Raw genomic sequence first — 23823 nt, forward strand, 5'->3', positions numbered from 1 at the left:
GAAATAATTACTTGGATAAATTTACTTAAAATCTTTAAACCACTGTCAAAAGTCTTCTACTTATTGTTTTGTAAGCCAGTGCTTGTTATCTTACTAATGGTCCTAAAGAAACACTGTGGGTGGAAAGAAAGTACTGATAAATGTTAATTGTTGCACCACACTAAGTAAAAGAACATCACATACAGTACTCCTAAAAGGTGAATGCCACCAAAGGCATAACTGAGCAAAGCTGGGAATCATCATTCACAAGTAATGATGCTCAACAAACTAGATAGTTATTCATTAATAATTCCTAAATTATCTACTTACTTAGAGCACAGAGTTGAAGAGCAAAGATATTTATGTGAATTAGAAAGAAAGAAAAGCTGAAGAAAAATGGCTAAGTCTAGAAAGCACTCATAATAAATAAGCTTTTTGCCTATGAGTCACTTTGGATCCATGAGTGTGAGTGTATGGTGCTGCCAGCTAGCAGACAATATCTCTTTTGACTGGAATGCAATGTTTAGGAGCTATGTAAATCGTCGTCGTCGTCGGCGCCCACTTGTGTCCGAGTATTGGGTTCTGTCTTTAGCCATCAGCCTCCTATCTATAAAAAGATGAAGAAGGGTGGAGGAAACGACAGAATGCCAGTAGCTGGGTATATTGTTTTGGGTGGTCGTGGCTTTGCAACGGCCACGCTCACACACTTGGCCCACATCGTTTTCACCACGGCTCAAGACATATGAGACAGGCGGCTTCTCCGATGTTGGTTGCATCGGGCTGCCGGGTTCTTGTTATGTCAAGGCCCGCCTTGTTGCCTGCCCGACAGGCATTGCCCTCTTCTGCCGGCGCTGGGAAGCTCCGCCGTTGGGGTCTTGTTTGGTTTGATTTTGGAGTTTTCCTTCTCCTAGCCTTTGCCTATCTTAAAATAAAGGAGAAGGCCTATAGGGGTCCAGTCTTGGTCTGGTCTCTCTACAAATGAAATGAGAGACTTTTTAAACTTTGAACATTGTATGAGTCTAAGATACCTTATCCAGAATTGTTTCACTCCTAGCAGTTTTGAATAATATTAGGAATGAGGTTAATAGAAAGTTAATATGAGAAGAATATTTATTGAGCGCATTTGAGCTAAAAAGGCTTTAAGGCATTATATCACAGGAAAAAAATGAAAATAGTAGCATATAAGAGTCCCCTAAGTGACATTGTACAGTAACCTTTTAGTAATGAAAGCTAAAAGGTATTTTTCCATGCTCTTGGTTTATTATATACAGTTTCCAATTGCATCCTTTTTTGACAGAGAGAAGCACAAAAAGTCAAAGAAAAAGAAGAAGAAGAAGGAACGTGAAAAGGATAAGGAAAGACACAAACATCGTCATCATAGAGAGAAATTGGAGGTTTGTTAAAAAAGAAATTTAGTTTTCAGTATCCCTTAATCATCAAAACTTCATTTGTTCCGTAACCGAAATACAAACCACGCTATTTACAAAGGGTTATTACTTTTAGCGTAGCTGAAATGGCGAGCCATTAGAATTTAACGAGGGTGTATTACCCCCGCGCTAGTTAGCGGGGGGGTAGGGGAGTGGTAGCTAGCTACCCCTCCTCCCCCTCACACACAGGTGAATACTCACTTTCACTTTTGGCTCGGACTGTGACAGACGTCTCTGTCTTGGTCCTCGCTTGGCAGCCATTGTCTGTTTTGTCTTTACTTAATCGCTTACTTTTCTTTTACTCAATATATATGTAAACATGTTTTCATGTTTGTATATATATTTGAGTATAGAAATAAGTAAGTTTCCTTTTCAGATGTGTGTGTGTAGTGTACGATATCTACGTGGAGGCCTCGGCAGTTAGGCCACCACGGCCTAATTTTATGGGTTGCGATCGAGTTTGACTTCGGTCTTTCTCTCTCTCTCTCTCTTGAGGTCGTTCACCCTTTTACTATGTTTTACTACGCCCGTGTGGGTGGGGTTGCTACGCCGTACATTTTGTTTCAATTGGTTTATGAATCTAATTGTAGTTGTTAATTTTTCAGCTTGTAGAACGATTCCTTTCGGGGTTTTCGTTTTTTTCTTTAGTGTTCATTCATTTTTAAATTACATAATTACATAGTTACATAATTATAATTGTTATAATTCTGTTTTGGTTACAGCTCTCCTTCCGCGAGTGTAAGTGGTTGTGAGGGCACGTGCCTGTTGTGTAATTCTTGTTCCTTTTCCTCGGGATTCCTCTTCGGAGCCTTCCCGGGGGAATGAATGTGTACTAATATTATTTGTTTTTATTTTTTTACAGTTACCGATCTAGTTCGTTTCTGTAATATAGCAACGGTGTGAGCTGTCTGGTTGAATCCTGGGGATTCGGCTGTTGCTGCCTCCCCCCTTGTATTGTCGTCAGGGGCGTGTCTCCTTCTACTGGTAGTACTCCCGTGTCGACGGACAGCTCTCCAGTTCATTTTAGAACAGTCAGGAGGCTTGCCTCCTTGGGCGGATAACTTTCCTTCCGAGGGAAGTTTTTTCCTGTCCAGGCTTGAGCTTTTCCTCTTTTGGGGGGTTCTTCTCTTGCCTTTTTTTCGTGCGACTATGCTCTTGGTGCTGAGCGGTCGCACCTGCAGTTTCGCTCAAGGGGCTGGGCAACTGCAGGAGCTCCTCTTCGGAGGACTGCCCCTTTTAGGTCACTGGCTGACCAGTCTCTTCCACGAAGTGTTTCTCTTTCGTTCGCGAGAGAGTACACTCATAGAGACTCCTCTTCGGAGGTTTCTTTTGTTGCTGTTGCTGTTGGCCTCCCTCGCCGTAAGGCCCTCCGTCCGCCTCATCGTAAGGGCCTCTCATCTCCCTATAAGGGTGCTTGAGGCGCCTTTTTGAATCTCCGTTTGCAGCCTACAACTTCTTTTTCTCGATCTTCCGTCTTGGTGCCAGCAGTCTAATCTCGTCTTCCGACGGGCAACGGTCTTCCCGACGGACAACGGTCTTCCCGACGGACAACGGTCTTCCCGACGGACAGCGGTCTTCCGACGGACATCAGTCTCCCGGCGGACAACGATCCCTTCGGGGCTAAGGGTTGCCCCCACGGGGGTTCTTCCCTTGCGTGTCAGGGTTTCCCTGCGCGCCCTTCTGTTCGTCAGCGCTCTCCTGTTCGTCAGCGCTTTCAAGATGATCTTCCCTGCGGTTCCTGTTACGTGCCCTGTGCGCCCACGTTCGCCCTCGCGATCTAGAACTTCGGTTCAGGTCGGGGTCAAGGACTCTTCTTCTTTGCACAGGCTTCCACGCGTAGCCTTCTGCTCGTCAGCGATCATCAGCTCGTCAGCGATCATCAGCTCGTCAGCGATCATCAGCTCGTCAGCGATCATCAGCTCGCCAGCGATCGTCAGCTCGTCAGCGATCATCAGCTCGCCAGCGATCTCCGGATCGCCCACGTGTGTTACAGCTGGCACGCCAACGTTCTCCAACACTTCTGAAGGAACATGGTTCGCCAGCTACTAGCTCAACTGCGGATGCTGATCGCCATCGCGCGACCCTCAACTGCAGATGCTGATCGCCATCGCGCGACCCTCAACTGCGGATGCTGATCGCCATCGCGCGACCCTCAACTGCAGATGCTGATCGCCATCGCGCGACCGACCCTCAACTGCGGATGCTGATCGCCATCGCGCGACCCTCAACTGCGGATGCTGATCGCCATCGCGCGACCCTCAACTGCGGATGCTGATCGCCATCGCGCGACCCTCAACTGCGGATGCTGATCGTTATCGCACAACCCTGAACGATCGCCCTCTTGCGGATGCTGATCACCATCGCACCCTTTCACGCGATTATTCACCTGCGCATGCTGCTCGCCATCGCACAACCCTGAACGATTGCCCGCTTACGCATGCTGCTCCTCATCGCACAACCCTGAACGATCGCCCTCTTGCGGATGCTGATCACCATCGCACCCTTTCACGCGATCATTCACCTGCGCATGCTGCTCGCCATCGCACAACCCTGAACGATTGCCCGCTTACGCATGCTGCTCCTCATCGCACCACCCTGAACGATCGCCCTCTTGCGGATGCTGATCACCATCGCACCCTTTCACGCGATCATTCACCTGCGCATGCTGCTCGCCATCGCACAACCCTGCACGATTGCCCGCTTACGCATGCTGCTCCTCATCGCACAACCCTGAACGATCGCCCTCTTGCGGATGCTGATCACCATCGCACCCTTTCACGCGATCATTCACCTGCGCATGCTGCTCGCCATCGCACAACCCTGCACGATTGCCCGCTTACGCATGCTGCTCCTCATCGCACAACCCTGAACGCTCGCCCTCTTGCGGATGCTGATCACCATCGCACCCTATCACGCGATCATTCACCTACACATGCTGCTCGCCATCGCTTACCGCCAGCGATCTTCTTCACCTACGCGGCAGCACGATCCCTCGCCGTCACGCCCATTCGCCTGCGCGCCCGCGCGATCGCTCGCCTGCGCGCCCGCGCGATCGCTCGCCCGCGCGATCGCTCGCCTGCGCGCCCGCGCGATCGCTCGCCTGCGCGCCCGCGCGATCGCTCGCCTGCGCGCCCTCGCGACCGCTCGCCTGCGCGCCCGCGCGACCACTCGCCTGTGCGCCCGCGCGACCATTCGCCTTTGCGCGACTGTTCGCCCTCGCGCGACCATAGTTCGCGGCGAATTCCACAGCCGGTGGTAGCAGCAGGGACGCGTGCTCCTAAGCGGCACTCGGGATCACCTCCATCCAAGCACAGGTTGGTAGTGCAGGACGAAGACAGGTCAGCAGCATTCTTCCCACCACCTTTTCAGGCAGGAACCGTCGTGTCCTCTCCAAAGGATCGCCCGATCCCTTTCACCTTAGCGAGGATTTCGGACTCTGTGTCCTTGGAGCAGCAGACATGGTTTGATCCGCTGGCACGGGCGTTAATGAGGTTTATGAAACCAGCACTCACCGGCCAGGGTAACAAACCAGCGGCTGTCTCTCCTACGCTGAAGAGAAAGAGAGGAGTGGACTTCGTGGTGACTTCCCCCAGGGCGAAGTTGGTTCCCAAGAGGTCGGTCTCGAGGGTCCCCTCTCCTGCACGAGTACTCTCTCCTTCTCCCGCCCTGGAAGGATTTTTGGCGGGGGGGCTTTCCGTTGAAGATTTCTCCATCGGACAAGGGGTGACTGCTTACCTCTTCCTCTGGGAGCTTACCAGGTTCTTTCCCTCCTCGGTTACGGCCCGAGGTTTGGTTCAAGGAAGCTACAGGAAGATCAAAGGTACTTTCCTCCTCTCGAGCTCAGGCACCTTGGCCTTTCGTCGTTAAGTATCTACTTGCGGACAAGCTCGATGTTGTACCATCTGGACGCGCTGACTGAAGGCTTCATTCGGGTGTCTCATCTGTGGAGGTCAACGACCTCAGACACCCTTCCATCCTTGAGAAGAGTTTTGTCTTTGCCCAAGGACAGAGACTTAGACGTCTGCTGTGCGGAGTAAATCGACTTCCGGTTTCACTCCTCCAAGGCGCTTTCTTCCAGACTCTGCAGGGCTCCAGCTCCCTTTTCTTTCAACCACGTCGGCCTAAGTTATCGGCTACGACAACTGGGACAAGGTGTCCAATTGCAGTTTCCTCCTGTCAGGAACAGATGGCACGGGAGACTCCCCCGGGGGGGCATAGTCCTAAAAGGAGTTCACGAACTCTAGGATTGCAGGTTTTTTCGCTGGGAGGATGCTTAAGGTTACTCATCCGAATGACAGCTTCCCGATGCCCATTCCCGCACAATCTCTGTGAGTAGCCAAGGATATCGCGCCTGCCGTCTCTGTCAGCGAATTCAGTGTCTCTGAACCTCTATGCCATAGCATCAGCAGAGTTGCCCGGTTGGGCAGAATGATCCATACCTTAGGCGAAGGTCTTCCTTAGGATCATCGACGGCTTCACCCCCGGCCCCCTCAGTCGATCCTTTCTTGTAAGGAAGGATCTGAGAGGGGATGTCCATAGTCGACCTCTCAGCCCTGATCAAGTTTGTCGAACAAACTTCGGCCAGCGTAGACCAGCAGAATCGATCAGACTGGTAACGAGGCGACAGGACTCCTTTAACCCTGGATCGGAAGGACGGGTACTTTCAGTTTCCATTCCATCCATCTTCCAGGGTGCTCGTCGAATTCAGCCTAAACTGCAAGTATTCCTGCTTATGATGCAGTGTGGCTATCCCGCCGTGGCATAGCAGGTTTGTTTCCCCAGAGAACTCTCCCTGCCTTCCTCTTGGCCGCTCAGGTGCAGACTTCCGCCTCCTCTGCTGTTTGGAGGGCTGGTCAACTCCGGTAGGCTCGGGTTTCGACCTTCTTCAGCGCCGGGAAAAGCTTCCGAATGCTGACCATGAGTGTGGGCTCATGGTATTTTGCTTGGAGCCTTCTCTTCCTCTGCCTCAACATCTGGAGTATCTGGCCATGATATTGAGTCAACCGCCTTACCACGTTGGAAACCCCGCTTCTCGTCCGTCCAGCGAGGTTAAGCAACGTCGGTACTTGGATGGGTGACCACCTGGGGACGCCAGATTCTGTTACCACATCCTCCGAGCCTTCCTTTCGGTTCACCGTGGCAAGACTGAGGAGAGTCGCAGTACCTGTTCTCAGTCAAGCAGAGTTTTCAGCCCTACCTTGGAACGTTTCCTAGTTCTTCTTTCCTCATTGACCCGTTTATAGTCCGAACGGTCGCCTCAGGATAAGTTCCATGTGGGGCGATCCAAGTTCCGGTGGCTTCAGGCAATGTTTAACCGGACTCCCTGGCCCTATGGGACCAGCGGAACTATTAAACCTACAATGGGTGTTGACCTATGGAGCCTCTTGATGGTAGTGGATATTCTCGTCCTTTCCCCACATTCTTGATGCGGTTCTCGGACTCGTCAAAGGAAAGGGGGGGGGCATGTTCCGGTCCAGGCCTATGGTCAAGACCTGAAGGATACCTCTCCATCATTCAGGCAGGCTTAAGGGCCTTAGTCTGGCCCCTCTTCAGATCCTACCGCTCCTGCCAAGTCGCCCCGTTGCGTGTCGACTTCATGCTAACCAGCAGGGGACGCATTTTCACACCTTCACATCTTGCAGTAGAGATATCGGGATGATTGAGATTCTCTCAATTCCACCATCGGCTCTCTCATTCCAGGCAGGGGAATGTTTCTCTCAGACTATCCGAGCAGAGCCTCATAGAGAGAGTGTACCTAGGGGTCTTTGACCTTGGGTAACCAGCAAGTGCTGGTCTGGGGGACCTGATCGCGACAGCTTGGAACCTCAAGCTTCCGCTAGTTTTCCCCCCAGTCTCAGACCCCGAGACTCTGGCAAGATGCATTCCAGTGATGGTGGGACAACTTCGACGCCTGCGTCTTCCCTCCTTTTTGTCTGCGGACAATGGGTCTCAACAAAACCAGGTTGTCTGTCAACCTTTCAATGGGAGAGCTCCACTGGGACTATGTGCAGAACGGTTTCTGGACCCTCTGCTTCCCCTGACGGAATTCCCGGGAGAGCTTCTCCCACGGCGCAGACTACTCAAGCAACCACACTGCGACATCTCTCCCGAACCGGGGCGTCGCTTCGGCTTCATGCCTGGAGACACTACGCTTCCTCCTCTAGAAGAGACAACCCGCTACAGTCGCGGTACGGAGGTCGCGTCATCTGCGATAGTCATCCACAGGGGTCTCCCAGGCAAAGTGAAGAGTCTAAGGTGGTTGGTGCCGTGGGAGATATACCTCTTCCCGTGAGGCCTCTTCTCCAGCAATAACGGTCTTATTGCCTTTCGGCGGGAGGAAACTCCTTTCCGCTCTTGGCAATGAAGCCTGTCGCTCAGCCTTTCCCTGACCTTCAGGCTTAAAGGAATAACTTTTTCCTGCCCGCTGGATCTATCCTCGCTCATGCGAAGCTACGATCGTCCCTGCCCTAGTCGGAGGAAGACCTCCAACTTGGAGCATGGCTCGGACTTTTAGTCCTTTAAGAGATCTTCTCAAGACCCTTTTACGACAGGCCTCGGATTGTATTCCGCCCTGGGTCTTCTGCTCACTCTGGCCACGGCCAGTGTGTAAGCAATCTTCTTGGTCTCTTACTACTCCCCCCCTTTCTAAGGAAGAGGGGAAGGCAACATTCAGGCTCGCTCCTGAGTTGTTGGCTAGACTCAGAATCTGTGGGTCCCGACCCTTCGGTCCGATTCATTCAAGATTTTGAGTCTCCATTCTGTGTCTGATGTCCCAAGACCTTCTCTTTCTTGCCAGTACAGGAATCGAGAGGTTAGCGCTGGGAACAGCTGCAGTTTGGCCTCAGTTGCAGCCGATTTGGGAACACAAGGAGGACATGGGGGGAGAGTCACCAGTATACCTCTTCAGCCCGGACTCAAGGACATTCATCTCGACCTGTCTTCAGACCCTCCCCCGTCACGTCGCCCTACAGCACGATGTTGGATACATCGCAACGTCCCTCGCCTTCGAGTAATACTACTCTGTGACGCAGGTGCTACAAGCTGGAGTCTGGAAGCGTCTGATGACCTTCGCAGCCCGCTTCCTGCAGGGCGTGACCCACAGGAGTCTCGATACGTTTTCTATCGCTCTGTGGTGGCTACACAACAGCTGGTCTAACCTCAGGCTCCTTTTTGGACAGGTAGCAGAAGGTTGAGGGCATTGTTATCAGGTTTTAGTCTGCATGAACGAAAGAAGTATGTCTGGCCCTTACTTCTTTCTTCATCATCCCCTCTACGGGGAAGCAGCATCCTGGTCTCTGCATAGCTGACCTCGAACCTCTGCAGGTAAACCATGCTTCCTTGTGTTCCGAGTATTGAGTCAATACTGTCGCGTCCCCCATACCCTGACGAGGTGGTATTGGGAACGTCTTAACCCAGAGTTCCTTCTGGAACTCCAGGTCAACTGCCTAAGACGGGTCACACTTCTTCCTTCACACACAAGCTTACGTAGGCCACATGGTTCCTTGCGGTGCAAGGAACTTGTGAGGTGCAGGGACTCCTTTTCTCGAGTGCGACTCACTCGGATTCTGAGTCCCCGGGTAAAGCCAAAGCCAGTATGGCTGGGGACTTTCCACCCTTCCTAAGGGATAAGTCACCCTTTGTAAATAGCGTGGTTTGTATTTCGGTTACGGAACAAATGACAGATTCGAAGATAATTTGTATTTTTCCTAACCATACAAACCTTAGCTATTTACACATATTTGCCCGCCAGCCCTGTCCCCCAAGACAAGTCCTACCTCTAAGTGAAAGTGAGTATTCACCTGTGTGTGAGGGGGAGGAGGGGTAGCTAGCTACCACTCCCCTACCCCCCCGCTAACTAGCGCGGGGGTAATACACCCTCGTTAAATTCTAATGGCTCGCCATTTCAGCTACGCTAAAAGTAATAACCCTTTGTAAATAGCTAAGGTTTGTATGGTTAGGAAAAATACAAATTATCTTCGAATTTGTCATTTTCAGTAATACATTTTTAAATCTACATCTTTTATGAATGTAAGAAAAACATTTTAAGAATTGATAGCTGGATTGTTTTTCAGTTAGATTTATGTTCTAGTCAAAAATGCATGTTGAAGTGGTAATTTATATGATGCTTACAATCATACAGGTACTTGATTAAATTTCATAGAGTATAGTATAGACAGCAAATTTACACTAATGCTCTACTCAGAACACTTATAATAGACTACCTTTACAATATTTAGTTTAGAATTGATTAAACATTGAATTAAATATGATCTTTTTAGCAATAAGAGAATTAGGGTACAGTACTGATCTTGTATTATCTTTCTTAAAATCTGAAAATGCAATTTTTTAACAACAAACCCATCACTCTTAAATGTTTCTTTCATATGCCATGAAAATATTCCAGACCCTTCAATTTAGCTTCAAAGAAAGAAAATAGCAATCAGTTGGTAATAGTGTACTGTGCTTGCATGAGCAGATCCCATTCTCTTACAGTGTACAGTATGTCTCATTCACATTTTATTAATATACTTGGGCTTTTTGTGTTTAGATGGTTTACCTTCTATTATATGTAGTAATTTTCTATGGTCGCCATGGTCTATTAGACCCTTGAATTCCAGGTGTGGAGTATAATTCAATGACGCTCACTTGCGGTTCAGCTTGCTTCCTCCTCGATGATTCTTTGTATCGACATCGAGATAATCTAAAGTATGCATCTTCTCTCTCTTTGTCATGATCCAGCTAGTAATATATATGATCTAGGATTCTAGTTATCTATGTGTGAACCTAGTGATTTGTTTTTGCCACAGCAAACTAATTATTGAGCCTTCTGATGCTTCAGACAAGTTTTTCCTTGTGGCCTCTTAAGTGAGAAAAAGATAATTTATTATTATTATTATTATTATTATTATTATTATTATTATTATTATTAATTGCTAAGTTACAACCGTAGGTGGAAAAGCAGGATGCTATAAGCCCAGGGGCTCCAACAGGGAAAATAGCCCAATGAGGAAAGGAAAAAGTGAAAAATAAAATATTTTAAGAAGCGTAACATCATTAAGATAAATATCTCTTATATAAACTGTATAAACTTTAACAAAATAAGAGGAAGAGAAATTAGATAGAATAGTATGCCCGAGTGTACCTTCAAGCAAGAGAACTCTAACCCAAGACAGTAGAAGACCGTGGTACAGAGGCTATGGCACTACCCAAGACTAGAGAACAATGGTTTGATTTTGGAGTGTCCTTCTCCGAGAAGAGCTGCTTATTATTATTATTATTATTATTATTATTATTATTATTATTATTATTACTAGCCAAGCTACAACCCTAGTTGGAAAAGCAAGATGCTATAAGCCTAAGGGCTCCAATAGGGAAAAGTAGCCCAGTGAGGAAAGGAAATAAGGAAATAAATAAATGATGAGAACAAATTAACAATAAATCATTCTAAAAACAGTAAAAACGTCTAAATAGATGTGTCATGTATATACTATTAACAATGTCAAAAACAGATATCTCATATATTAACTATAAAAAGACTCAAGTTAGCCTGGTCAACATAAAAATATTTGCTCCAACTTTGAACTTTTGAAGTTCTACTGATTCAACTACCCGATTAGGAAGATCATTCCACAACTTGGTAACAACTGGAATAAAACTTTTAGAATACTGTGTAGTATTGAGCCTCATGATGGCCTGTCTATTAGAATTAACTGCTTGCCTAGTATTACGAACAGGATAGAATTGCCCAGGGAGATCTGAATGTAAAGGATGGTCAGAGTTATGAAAAATCTTATGCAACATGCATAATGAACTAATTGAACTAATAGCTTGAGAGCTCTTCTACCCTTAGCAAGAGGAAAGAGACTTAGCTGCTTAAGTCTTGAATCAGTCAACCATGCACTATTATACCAGCTGACTGCTGTTTTATTTCTTGAAAGAAAAACTGAAGGGTTTGGGATGGTATTTTGGCACACAAAAAGGCTTTTTACAAGTACTGTACAGAAAGGTGTTTTTTTTTTTTTTTTTTTTTTTTTTTTTTTTTTTTTTGTACAAATTAACAAAGTTTAAGTTGTATGTTGTTCAAGAAAATTTCATGTTTTCAAAGCCTTTGTAATCAGTATCATCCTGGAATTTGTTTTGTTTAGCTATGAAATTATTTGGTAAATTTGATTTGATATTATTCTAGGGTGATGATGATGAGCCTCCATGTAAAAAGCAGTACTTTGATAGTAACCGAGGAGTTACATTGAGGGAGAGAGATTCATCTGGTGGTGCACTTACCGTAAGTACCTATTAAATTAGTAAGACAATGATTTTGTGTGGACTTTATAGATATATGTTGTTTTATTTTATAAATAGAGTTTTCATAAATTATGTTGATTTGAATTATTCATTTATTCTTTCTATTATAAAAAGATAGATCAGTGATATGCTTGGGTAATGGAGAGGAGGACTAAAGATCAACACAAAACATTTGGTTGTTGTAAAGGAAGCAAAGAAAATGATACAATCGGGAAAATGATCATTTGATTGTAGGGGGAGGAAAAAGTGTGGATATGATATCTGTATATTGGTATGTGGCCAAAGTCTGTAAGGTGTACTGAGTGTATCAGATTGTGTCACAAGAGGCTCTCCAGGTAACAAAATACACACAAAGTAAGAAATTTTATGTCACAAAATTTATTACAAAAGTAAGTAGGGGAAGCAAAGGAAAATGACAACTATCTGTTGATAGTGATACATATTAAAAGAATTAATGCATTTTTTTCATTCTGGAAGGATACTGGACAATTGAGCAGAGTTCAGAGGTCATTTAGAAAATGCAACTACATCCTTTATGAAAAAAAGAGAATTATTTAGGCAACTAGAAAATAATAAATGTCCTTGTAAAGAGGCCTATATTATATCATGTAGCAGAAACTTGGACAAAGGATGTGATTTAGAATATTGACATTCAGTCATTCTATGGTGGGAAAATCATGTTACAAATAAAAAATTACCTAAGTGATATGTTGTCGCAAGGCTGGAAAATATACTGATATCTCAAAGACTGAGGGTTTGGAAATTTTGATGAAAAGTTATGAGGAATAGTTAGTCAGAAGAGAGTAAAGAGATCTTTCATGGTTAACCCCACAAAAGAAAAATCTGATATTAAAACTTATTACAGTATGATCATTACGGGGATGTTTTCATGTAAAAATATTAAAAACAGTGATGATTTTAGAATTAGTAAGGAAATTTACTCATGCATAAAGATAAGTTACAACAGAGTTGATACTTTCTCCTTTGGTTGTAACGTGACCAAAAATCTCAGGAAATCACTGGTGTGATTGCAAGACCAATGCTGGCCCTGCCATGTCACTCAAACTTTCAAAGGGAGGCAAATTTGAGTTTTAAAGAATTAAAATTCAATCGTTTCCTCCTTTATAGATCTCCCAATTAGACAATGGCAAATAGGGCACCTTTTTTGTGAACCTAGACATTTAAATGGAAAATATGACACAAAAAGAACCAAAATGGCTAACCATGCAAAGAAAATATTAAGATAGGTGTGACAAGTAGCATAATATTTATAATATTTTCCTTCCTTGCAGTATTTTTTTATGTTCATGACATTCAAGAGGATTTTTACTACAAAATCTACTTATCTTTATTGACTTTTGCATAACTTTTGTAAGTAAAAAACAGCAAAGAAGCTGTATCAAGTTTATTCAGCACTCGTTTCACTTCAACTTATATTTTTTCGTAAATTTTTTTAAGATATGGATATTTTTTCAAGGTAATACTCCTCATCTACATTTAATCTGTGATAAAAAAAACCAGGTACTGTAGATATTACACAAACTAAGTGAGGTATAAAGCAAAAATGAACATCATGTACCGCGGACAAATGCATCGTTTTGCTTCGTCATAGGTCAGCGGGAGGGGAGAATGCCTGAACCAACAGCCAATCAGAAACGAGCTTTCAAACTGTGGATTGGCTCCAGTTGCCAGCTAGGATGAAACAGACTTTAGCACTTACAATAACACTACTATGGAAAATTCTAGATGTGGCCAATCCTTCTCTAGCCTGAACGCCATTGCCATCAGAAATGTGATGCAACTATTCAGCTCCAGCTGAAACTTTAGGACATATAAAATCTGTTCCACAGAAATCATATGATATATCCTGCCAATAATATACATAGTCTAAAGGTTGCTCATGAGCAACTTTCTTTTAGATAAAGGATGTTAGGATGTAGACAGCCAGCCCAGTCTTCTATCTCAGAATCCAGTGCTCTTATAGAGTTGACTGGTTCATGGACATGCAAGGGTTTCACAGTTGAAAGACCTGAAGTATTAGAGAGAGTAAGGCTCATGGAGAGGTTTTGACTCTAGTGTACTATGCACCATCCAAATGCTTACAAACTGGCACACTAGGACTGTTCTGCAAAATCTGTTAGTTATCTCAGAGTTTGAAACAAGGCTTATGCTAGAATCACTACCTTTGCCCAAAGACCTCATTGGTTTTCTTTGATGTCACAAACAAACGAGTTGTACAAAGCTAATGAAGCTCACTACGATCAACCCCAGAGAGCTCAATAATAGATTGTCCATCCATCCATATACCAAGGCACTTCCCCCAATTTTGGGGGGTAGCCGACACCAACAATGAAACAAAACAAAAAGGGGACCTCTACTCTCTATGTTCCTTCAGCCTAATCAGGGACTCAACCGAGCTCAGCTGGTACTGCTAGGGTGCCACAGCCCAACCTCCCACATTTCCACCACAGATGAAGCTTCATAATGCTGAGTCCCCTACTGCTGCTACCTCCGCGGTCATCTAAGGCACCGGAGGAAGCAGCAGGGCCTACTGGAACTGCGTCACAATTGTGAGGTAATATTATGATAATTTCCACTTTAATCAATGAGTTTCCACTTAAATCAGTGAGTCCAGTCTTCTCTGGATTTTCCTTTAACTAAACATTAATTTCCTATTATGTTTGGAAAAATCTTTATTGGTCAGCTAGCAGCTGAACATATCTCTTCATGAGAGGAAATGTGAGCATTTCACATTCCTCACAGCGCTTATTCAAATCTAATCACATAAAGACTGAGGTCCATGATTGCTCAGCAATAAGTCCCTTGAACAGCTCTTACAAGCGTTCATAGTAATTCCAGAAGACAGTCTTTAATGATCTGTATCAAATAATCTAGAATCAAAAACCACATTGTGTATTGTAGGTAGACAACTATCTGAAGCAAGCATACACAACAAGAGAACTGAAAAGACAAGGGAACTATGATGTACCTGTCCATAAATGATTGGCGTCAACTTCCAGATTAACCTGATATCTCACTAGAGGTGTAAGCATATTAAAGGAAAGGAAATGGGAAATTTTTTGTTTTAAGATAGACATTGACATTTAATTAGCTATAAGAAAGAAGCACTATAAACATCAGGAGAGACTCGCTGAAATAATAGGTATTATTTGTCAATTGTGATCATGCCTCTTGGAGATGTGAAAATAACCAAAATGGTGATTAGACTCAAGTTTCTCACATATTGCTTATTGTTTATCATTATTTAGTATAAGAACTTGTTCTTATGGTTCAAGTAATACAAAATATAGACCACCTGAACAGGCTCCTACAGAATAGATTGGAAAAAATGAAAAACACCAAAAAGGGAAGTATACTCAATAAATATACATATATTTATTTATATAAACAGTAGTAAGTAATTAAGCTAATGTGAATAACACCTAAGATTAGCATTACAATCTTCAAGGAAAAAAATAGCATCACAGCTTTCATGAAACTGTTTTCTTGACAGCAATTATTAGATCACCTCTTGAAACTTTTAGAGAAGAAGGATCCTCAACAATTCTTTGCTTGGCCTGTTACTGATGCCATTGCTCCAGGGTACTCTTCAATTATTTCTCAACCAATGGACTTCTCTACAATGAGACAGAAGATAGACGACAGTGAATATTCAAGTCTCAAGGAGTTCATCGTAAGTATTTTGTCTCGATTACTGTGCCAAATTTTTAATCTGGAATATTAATTTTGGTAATTCCATATATAAATTTCAGTCGTTTTTAAATAAAGTTTTTTTTTACTATTTTCTTGATAGAAAAAATATATTCACAATTTATCAGCTTCTATCTGCAATTATGTCTGCTTCTCCATACTCACGTGATCTTATAAAGAATATCTCTTCTTTGAAAATGCAGTTGTGTAACAGAATATAGAAGAATACTACATTAACCTATGAAGTTACTGTAATCTCATATATACAGTATACTTGCAGTGTTTTGATATTTCCATATACTGTACTAAGAGAAATTATCTGTGATTCCTCATTTGGTCATGAAGAATGACCAGTGGCAAATCTTGTAGCTAAAAAAAATTGTATGTGAAATGTTTTGTGTACCTATGTTTCTGAATTTTTGTATTTTTTGCCTTTTTTTCCAGGGTGACTTTGAACTGATGTGTAATAATTGCATGACTTATAATCAGTTGGATACCATCTATTACAAGGCAGCCAAAAAGCTTCTGTATGTTGGAGAGAAAATACTCAGTCCTGAGAAGCTTCTCTCTTTGAGAAGAGAGCTTCCTCTCATGACCACCCTTACTAAGGAACAGGTATTGTATGATATATTCTTGAAGCTTTAGCTGTTCAAGTGGTCTTTCGTATAACTGGTATAATGAGATTACTTCACATGAAGGATTGTTTTTCTGGTCCCTCTCCATATGAAAAAGCTTTGGTGCACTGCCAGACCTACAAGATTTTTCTGGAATGTACCTTCTTTATGTATTTGGAGAAACATATGGTGTAGTCCATGTTTTTTGCCAAATTGATGTTATTGTAACACTAAAAAAACAAGTGTTAAATTTCTTTGAAAACTTTATAGCATCAGTCCTAATGTCAAGAGGGAGATTTTAGTATAATCTTGGGGCTACATACTAGAAAACGCTTGAGTCATCGTATTGTCAAAGTACATCATAGTTGCAATAACTTGAAATCATCCATAACTAGTCTCGTGCCAACTCAATTTGTTGGTTGTGTGATGTTTAACAACTCTTATATATTTTGGACATCCACTTCTGATCTTGAAAATTATTTTAGCTCTAATAGGTAACAAGTATAGCTTAATAAGTACAGTACAGAGGTAATCCTATCTCTTAGTGCAATCTTCCTTTTTAATCTTGCTCCTCTGTTTATTACATTTTACAATTTCTTAGGTTGTACAGTACTTTAGGCAAATTCTAATAGAGTTGCAATAGTCAATTCTAGTAACAGCACAGTTAATCACAAGTATCTTAGCTGAACATTCATTTAAATATTTCTTTACTGAAGCAATGATTTTGAGTTGATATATAAAAAATTCTTACTATCTTATTTCGAACACTGAAAGATAAATTACAATCTAATAACACACCTAAATCACAAACGCTACCAGATATTGAGACCAAATTATCATTAATATCAGTTTTAATGTTGCCAAGGTATTTTAACTTATTTTTCTTTCCCACACCTCAAATTCAGTTTTACTTTTATATAAATTAGTGATATTTGCTCAGATAAACCCTTATTTTAACATAATTTAGAACATTGTTTAGTTTCTCAGCTGCATGTAATATTATTTATGAAGTAATATTATGTATCACTTACAAATACCTAGAACTTTACTTCATAACTCTTATATACTTTTGATAGACCAAATAGTATAAATAAAGAGCAGGATTAGACATAATACACTTTGTTATGGCACTCCTCTATTTAATGATTCATAACATTAATATGAATTTCCAATCCTTAAACAATGCTAACATAATCACTAAGGCAAATAATTAATCATTCTTTTACCCTTTAGGACATATTGCAAACAAATTACATAATGGTTCTAGAGAATTTTTGTGATATAAGATTATTTCTATGAACCTCCCCTGATCTTCATATTGTTTCTTCTCTAGAGGCTCATTTCATCAACATTTACCATTAAAATTTAAAGAAGTAGTTTGAAAATTTACCGCTATTCCTTTTCAGTAGACACCTACCTCTAGTAAAGCTACGAGATACTCTAGGGGCTAATGGCAAACAGATAAGAAAAGACATGTCCGGGGCTCTGTTATTTCAGTCTTTTATTGCATCATTTTGACAAGTATTTGTTCTTCAGGCTCTAGATTGAGATTGTGACATGTTTTAATGCATTTTAAGATGTCTTCCTCTGTATTTGTTAGCTATTACAGTACTTCATGGGGATAGTACTGTGATTTAAATAACAGTTGTGATATAATGTTTTTATATTTATTATATATGTATTTACAGTAACTTATTTATGTTTTATGTCTAATAACTACAGTTAGAAACACTGCTTCATATGTGGATGGTATGGTATACCATATAATTCCCATAACTCTTAATGCTGCTGATGAAGTTTCAGCTAAAGTTGATCGGCTCCATCATGATTTGGAGGGCAGCGCGCTTCATTCGTTAGTAAGCTTGGCTACTAGTTCATCAGGGGCTTACTTTAAATGTAAATGTAAACACTAGTGCGTCTTATGCTCAAACAAAGTCTTTTTAACACATCTGGAACAAATGGGTAGAAGGTCAGCCCCCCCCCCCTCCCCCCATGATCTTGATAGCGCAGGTGGTTAACTTAAAATTTAAAGGAATAAGCTTTCTTTTTCAATTTATTCTGGGAAAATGGAAAATTGAACATCTTAGCAGATCAGCTAAACAGAAAGAGTCAATTCTTCCAAACGGATGGTTGCTATATCCGTCAGTATATGTAGAAATTTAAAATGGTGGGGTCTCCCGTTCATAGACATGTTTACGTCACTGAACAAGGATAGAGGTGTGTTGTTCTCCTATTCTATGGAAGGTAGATGCCCTGATACAAGATTTGTCAAATCAAGATCTTTACGCATTCCCATCGTTTAGCATCGATCTGAGAGATGTGAAACAAATTTGGGATCTTTGCAAAGAGCAGGATGGTTCTAATATCCCTGTTCTGGCCTCAAAGAAAATGTTGCATAGATATGTGGTCTCTGTTGTCAGAGGAGCTGATAAGGTTTCCATAAAAAACCAATCTACTCAGACAACCAATTTCAAAGGAGATTCATCCAAACCCATCTATGCTACACTTGACCACATGGAGAATAGTCATCGTAATCTCAGAAACAAAGGGTTTTCGCGACCCTCTAATTTGTCTTTTATAGGTTCTAGAAGACAGTCTGCCAGTAATCTATATTGCTTAGAACTAGCCAGGCTAAATACATAATGTCCTACAAGGACTATTTTTTAAGGTAGGCTTTGGGGAAAAATGATTTTGTGTCTATTGTCTTCCTTCAGAGCAAAAAAAAAAAAAAAAAAAATGAGTGCTACACATTTTGTACAGCCCCTCTATGGAAATGTTTGTAAGCATTTGGATCCAAATATAAAAAAAAAAAAACTTGAAGGTTAAGGTTCAGGATATTAGAGGACAGCTACATTTGCTGAAATCTTTCTTTGGAAAACGTTTTAGAGGGAGGTCATTGGCGTGCCAAGCATGTTTTCGCTATACATTATCTTAAAGAATCCTTGTTTACTTAATAAGATCGTTATGCTCTTGGTCCTATTGTGGATGCTGTCAATATAATCCATTAATATATTCAGTTTAGTTGATTGATAATTTCTTATTTTACAAGAATTTGTTTTAGTTCGGGTTACATGAATAGGTAAATTAAGTTAAGTTATCATTTAGAGACAATCTTGTGTCCCGGATTTCAAATATCTTTAGAAAAATTATCTGGAGGCCCTTATTTCAAACTATTTTGAGATGGTTTATAACCATTAATCTATACTAGTTGAGTCTAGAGTTTTGATATTTTATATTTTGATTCTATAAATGACCTATCTTCCCTTCACTGATGTCCCCCTTCATCAAAGTGTGGGAATCAGCAATATAAACATCTGGGGAGGTTCATATAAATAAAAGGAATTTTAATAAGATTTTTTTTCTATGCTCAATTAACCCTTTTACCCCCAAAGTAAGGTTAAATTTCGAGCACATTTGCTATATATTTTTTTTAAATTGCTCTAACAGCCTTAATTTTTGTCATAGAGAGGTCAGGTTGGTCTCATTCTTTTGGAAAATGCCTGAAGTTTCTCATAAAGTTATCAAAAATATGCAAAAACATATAAATAACGGTGTTTTGCAAGAACGTACCGGTACGTCCATTGGGGGCGAAAGGGTTAATGTTCTTATACATGTCTACCCTCTTCTCTACTGACTTGTGATATTATCATTGTTATTATTAATATTATTGTTATTATTAATATTATTATTATTATTATTATTATTATTATTACTATTACTTGCTAAGCTAAAACCTTAGTTGGAAAAGCAGGGTGCTATAAGCCCAAGGGCTCCAACAGGGAAAATAGCTCAGTGAGGAAAGGAAATAAGGAAATATACTACAAGAGAAGTTTAAGAATATCCAAAGGATATAGAATAGCTTCATCTTTAAGACTGAAATAACAGAGCCCATGGCACCTCTCTTCTTAGCTTCTTATCTTTAACCTCTAGAATGTGTCTATTGAAAGGGAAGAAGATGGGAAATATTTAAGAATTTTAAAATGTTAGTGGTAAATGTCTATAAATCGAACTTCTAGAGAAGAAGTAATGTGAGTGGTTGGTGAGTGTAGAATTAAGTTTTATTACTAAAATTTGGTGTTTTGCTATTTGTCACATTTTCATTTCATTCTAAAATTTAGAGGATATTGATAGTTGTATAGATATAATTACTTTTGTTTTCAGCTTGGGTTTGATGCTAACCCAGTTGTTATTGGTAGTGGAGAAGTTGAAACTGCTGTGGAGGAATCCATGGATGCAGCAGAAGCAGATGTAGAGAAGGAGCCCATCAAGTAAGTACTGTACTTTAGATGATTAGTTAGTTTACATGGCCATGAAATTGTAGAGGTTTTTAATTATTGTTTATAGAAATTTAGTCTCATTAGTGCTTACTATAATGTAAACAGGATAGGGTAGGAATTTGATAAAGAATAAAGAACTGATGGCAACTATAGACAGGGTAGGCTTAAATAGAGGGAATTATGTGAAACCTTTTTTATGATAACGAAAAAGGTCATTTGTGACCTAGAAGCAGCTTATGATAGTATTGATGGTAGGACAGTGGGGTTTAGTTGAGGTTGTTTGGTGTAGAATTAATTTATTGAGAATAATAGAGAAGTTAAGGTGATTTATGTAGATATAGATAGAAGAGTAGTGGATGGTTTTGTTGGTGTAAAACTGGATCTGAGACAGGTTGTGTTATGGCTCCATGGTATTCTATTATCTTTTTTGATGAAAGCTTTGGACGGTGTATGGAGTTTCATATTTGTGGGATAGGAAAACTTTTATGAATGAAGTTTGGAGTGGTTAATGTTATATAATACTTTGGTAGTTGAGGATAAAGAAGAGAAGTTATGAAGACACTTGAAAGATTTTTAAATTGTTTGTACAAAGAGAAAGTTGAATGTGAGCAAAAATTATGCAAGGGGAGTAAATAGAAACCCAGGAGATGAAGCAATGAGTCTTAATATGGATGCTGGAATAATGGAAGCATTTGATTCATACCAGTATTTGGGAGTGCATGAAACAGATGATTAGAGTATGAGAGATGAGTCATGGAATGTGTGGAGAGAGGGAGGTCGGTAACAAGGTGTGTGTCTATGGAAGTTATACAATTTGTAGAGGAATTGTTTGTTGGTATATGCAGAGTAACAAGAATTGGAAAGGAAAGAAATTAGAAGAAAATACCTGTTGAAATGACGGCTGAGGCTATGCAAAGAATTGTAGTTTCATACATTGTTTAAAATGATCGGGAAAAATGTGACATAACAAAAAATCATGGGAACTATTCTTTGTGACATTTTTTTATATCTAATTAAGTACTTTTTGTTTCAGTAAATTTGAGGCTGTTCAAGATAACATGACATCGGAGGAAATTCTAGAACAAGTACAAACAGCAGCCTGTGAAGCTTCAGAAAAGCTGACTCAGAAGAAGCCAGACAGTGTGGTTAGTTGGATATGCATCAACAGTTATCATGAGATACTAGTTCATTCATTTTTGTCACCCAGAAAAATAGAAAATTTTTCTTTTAAGTTTTTGTGGGAAGACCTTTAGTTGATGATATAGCAGCTCTAAGTCTGATTATACACCATTTTTTTTTTTCATTTATTGTAGATAAAATCAATCGCAGTTAACCAGTTGTAAGATACAGTAATTTGGTTGTAGGTATTTTCTCTGATGAAATCCATTGCACTGTGCATTATATCTATTGTCTACTTATTCTTGAGAGCAGAGCATGTCATTCTTGCTAATTATAAAAGAAAATATCTCTCTCTCTCTCTCTCTCTCTCTCTCTCTCTCTCTCTCTCTCTCTCTCTCTCTTATACATATAATTTTCATGCTTTCATTATAATTTTTAAATAACTTAACATTTTAATATGATTTTTGTTGAACATATTGCCAAAAATATTAATTGCTCTGGAGTCAGTGGGGCCCTGGTGATTCTGGTATTATTTCTTTGGTTCCCTTTCAAATTGGCCTTTTTTTTCTGTTCCCTTTTTCTTTTTTATATTCCCTTACATAATCCTTTTCTTTATATTGTTTTCTTTAAAATATGAATATAAATATGCCTTTTTTTAATTATTTTCAAGGAGAGTTGGCAAAAATTCATTTTTTTACCATTTTTTAAAAGAAATTTTTAGTGCGAAAGTTTCCCCAGGCAATCCAGATGGTCTGTTACTCTTTCTCACTCTCTGCTTCTTTCTAGCTTGAAGCCAAGGGAGTTGCCTCCCTACTCCAGACATTTTTTTAAGAGATGCATCTAATAAAGTCAAATACTAAAGTGTTAGGGAGATTTTGATATAGATGATATCAATTTATCCTGTTTGAAGAGCCTCTTTAAAAGAAATGCAACATTTTTTTTAGAAAATAAAGAATTTATAGCATTATTAGTATTAGCTTTTAGAGGAAGAGAGAGAAAGAAAGAGATTTTGTTGGTAAATTACCTTACTGCACTGTATTATTATCATATTACAGTTTAGTATGGTACTGTATTATTTGCATACATTTATTATTACTATATATGTGTGCATAATTTTTTTTTTTTTTACTATCCGTAGAGTTTAGGGGTCATCTATTATCCGCGGATTTCACCATCCGCTGGGGGGCTCCGAATGTAATACCCGCTGATAAGGAGGGCATACTCTATATTTTCATTTAAGTATTAATGAACCAAAAATGTTCAAACACGCTATATTTTGTAATGTTATATGGTGGACTTTTAAATCAGAAATATTAACAAGGTCCCATATGAAGTTATGGAAGTAATTTTTATGGTATTTTATGTTTTATTTCCTCACCATAATATATTTTATTTGTTCCAACACAAATACTTACGTCGAACTACTTTCTTAGGAGTTACCTGTAATCTCCTCTCTACCGACCAGAGTTTTGTGTAGTATACCCTACACCCGTTTTCTATGGAGGGCTAACCCGGGAGTGAGAGAACATGCCCCGATGGTAGCCTTGAGCTAGGTCGAGGTCCGCTTGGGTCCCGTTAGTCCGTAAGTTCTCTGGTCGCGACGTGATACCATATCTCATGCCACTCTCGTCTCTCTCGACCCTTTGTGTCCGACTCGTGTGTCCCGCGTGGTTACCGCGTGGTATCTTTGTGCTTATCCCTTGTGTTATTGCGTGTTCACTACCCTTCCTTGTGCTTCCCAAGTGTATTCCTTGTTGATTCCCTTCATTCCTGTGCCTTGTGGTTGTGTGCTATGGAGCAGATCCGCCGTTGTCCTGGGCCTAGAACCGGAAAGTCGTGTGGAGCGTTCCTTTCCAAGCCCGAAGTAGACCCTCACTCCCTTTGCTCTTCCTGTAGGGGCAGGATGTGCTCCCCATCGGATACATGCATTGAGTGTGTTAGTTGGAGTGAGATACAGTGGGTGCGTTACGGCACTAAGAAGAAGAAGTCGTCGAAACGTTCCCCCAGGAAATCTAGCATCTTTTCGCAGTTACCGTCACCCAGTGGACGGTCCGACGGGGCTTCTGTCTTGACTTCCCCTACCCAGAGTAGGGGACGAGGTAAGTCCGTTGCGGGGAAAGAGCCGAGGGTTCTTCCCCAGGAGTCTAATGTGTGTAAAGTTGGGGTTGCTGGGACTTCTCAGGCTAGTGGGGGGCCTGGTAATGCTGTGTCGGGGGGTTCTGGAGACTCTGCCCTTGTGCTTGGGGGGCACGTTTCCTCCGACGACCCCTTGTGGTGTAGTAATGTTGTGCCTGTTTCTTCGCCCGCTTCGTGGGCCTGTGTTTCAGGTTCTTCAGCGGCTGGTGACGCCCAGGGTAAGTTGGACTCCACGGTAAGTGAGCCCTTCGGGTGGAA

General features: G+C 41.3%; 1 protein-coding gene across 4 annotated transcripts in view; it reads left to right on the forward strand.

Moving 5' to 3' along the window:
* Positions 1–23823, forward strand: part of LOC137632505 (bromodomain-containing protein 7-like) — a 67661-nt gene that overhangs the window by 28329 nt on the left and 15509 nt on the right. For 3 of the 4 annotated variants that reach the window (XM_068364467.1, XM_068364469.1, XM_068364470.1), the window contains exons 5-10: positions 1277–1373; positions 11593–11688; positions 15223–15402; positions 15864–16034; positions 20195–20301; positions 21344–21455. In XM_068364467.1, coding sequence (XP_068220568.1) covers positions 1277–1373; positions 11593–11688; positions 15223–15402; positions 15864–16034; positions 20195–20301; positions 21344–21455 — 763 coding nt within the window. The remainder of the gene's footprint in view (positions 1–1276; positions 1374–11592; positions 11689–15222; positions 15403–15863; positions 16035–20194; positions 20302–21343; positions 21456–23823) is intronic. The other variant, XM_068364468.1, reaches the window with a different exon arrangement.

This window comes from Palaemon carinicauda, chromosome 41, assembly GCF_036898095.1.
Source record: "Palaemon carinicauda isolate YSFRI2023 chromosome 41, ASM3689809v2, whole genome shotgun sequence".
Classification (NCBI taxonomy): Eukaryota; Metazoa; Arthropoda; class Malacostraca; order Decapoda; family Palaemonidae; genus Palaemon; species Palaemon carinicauda.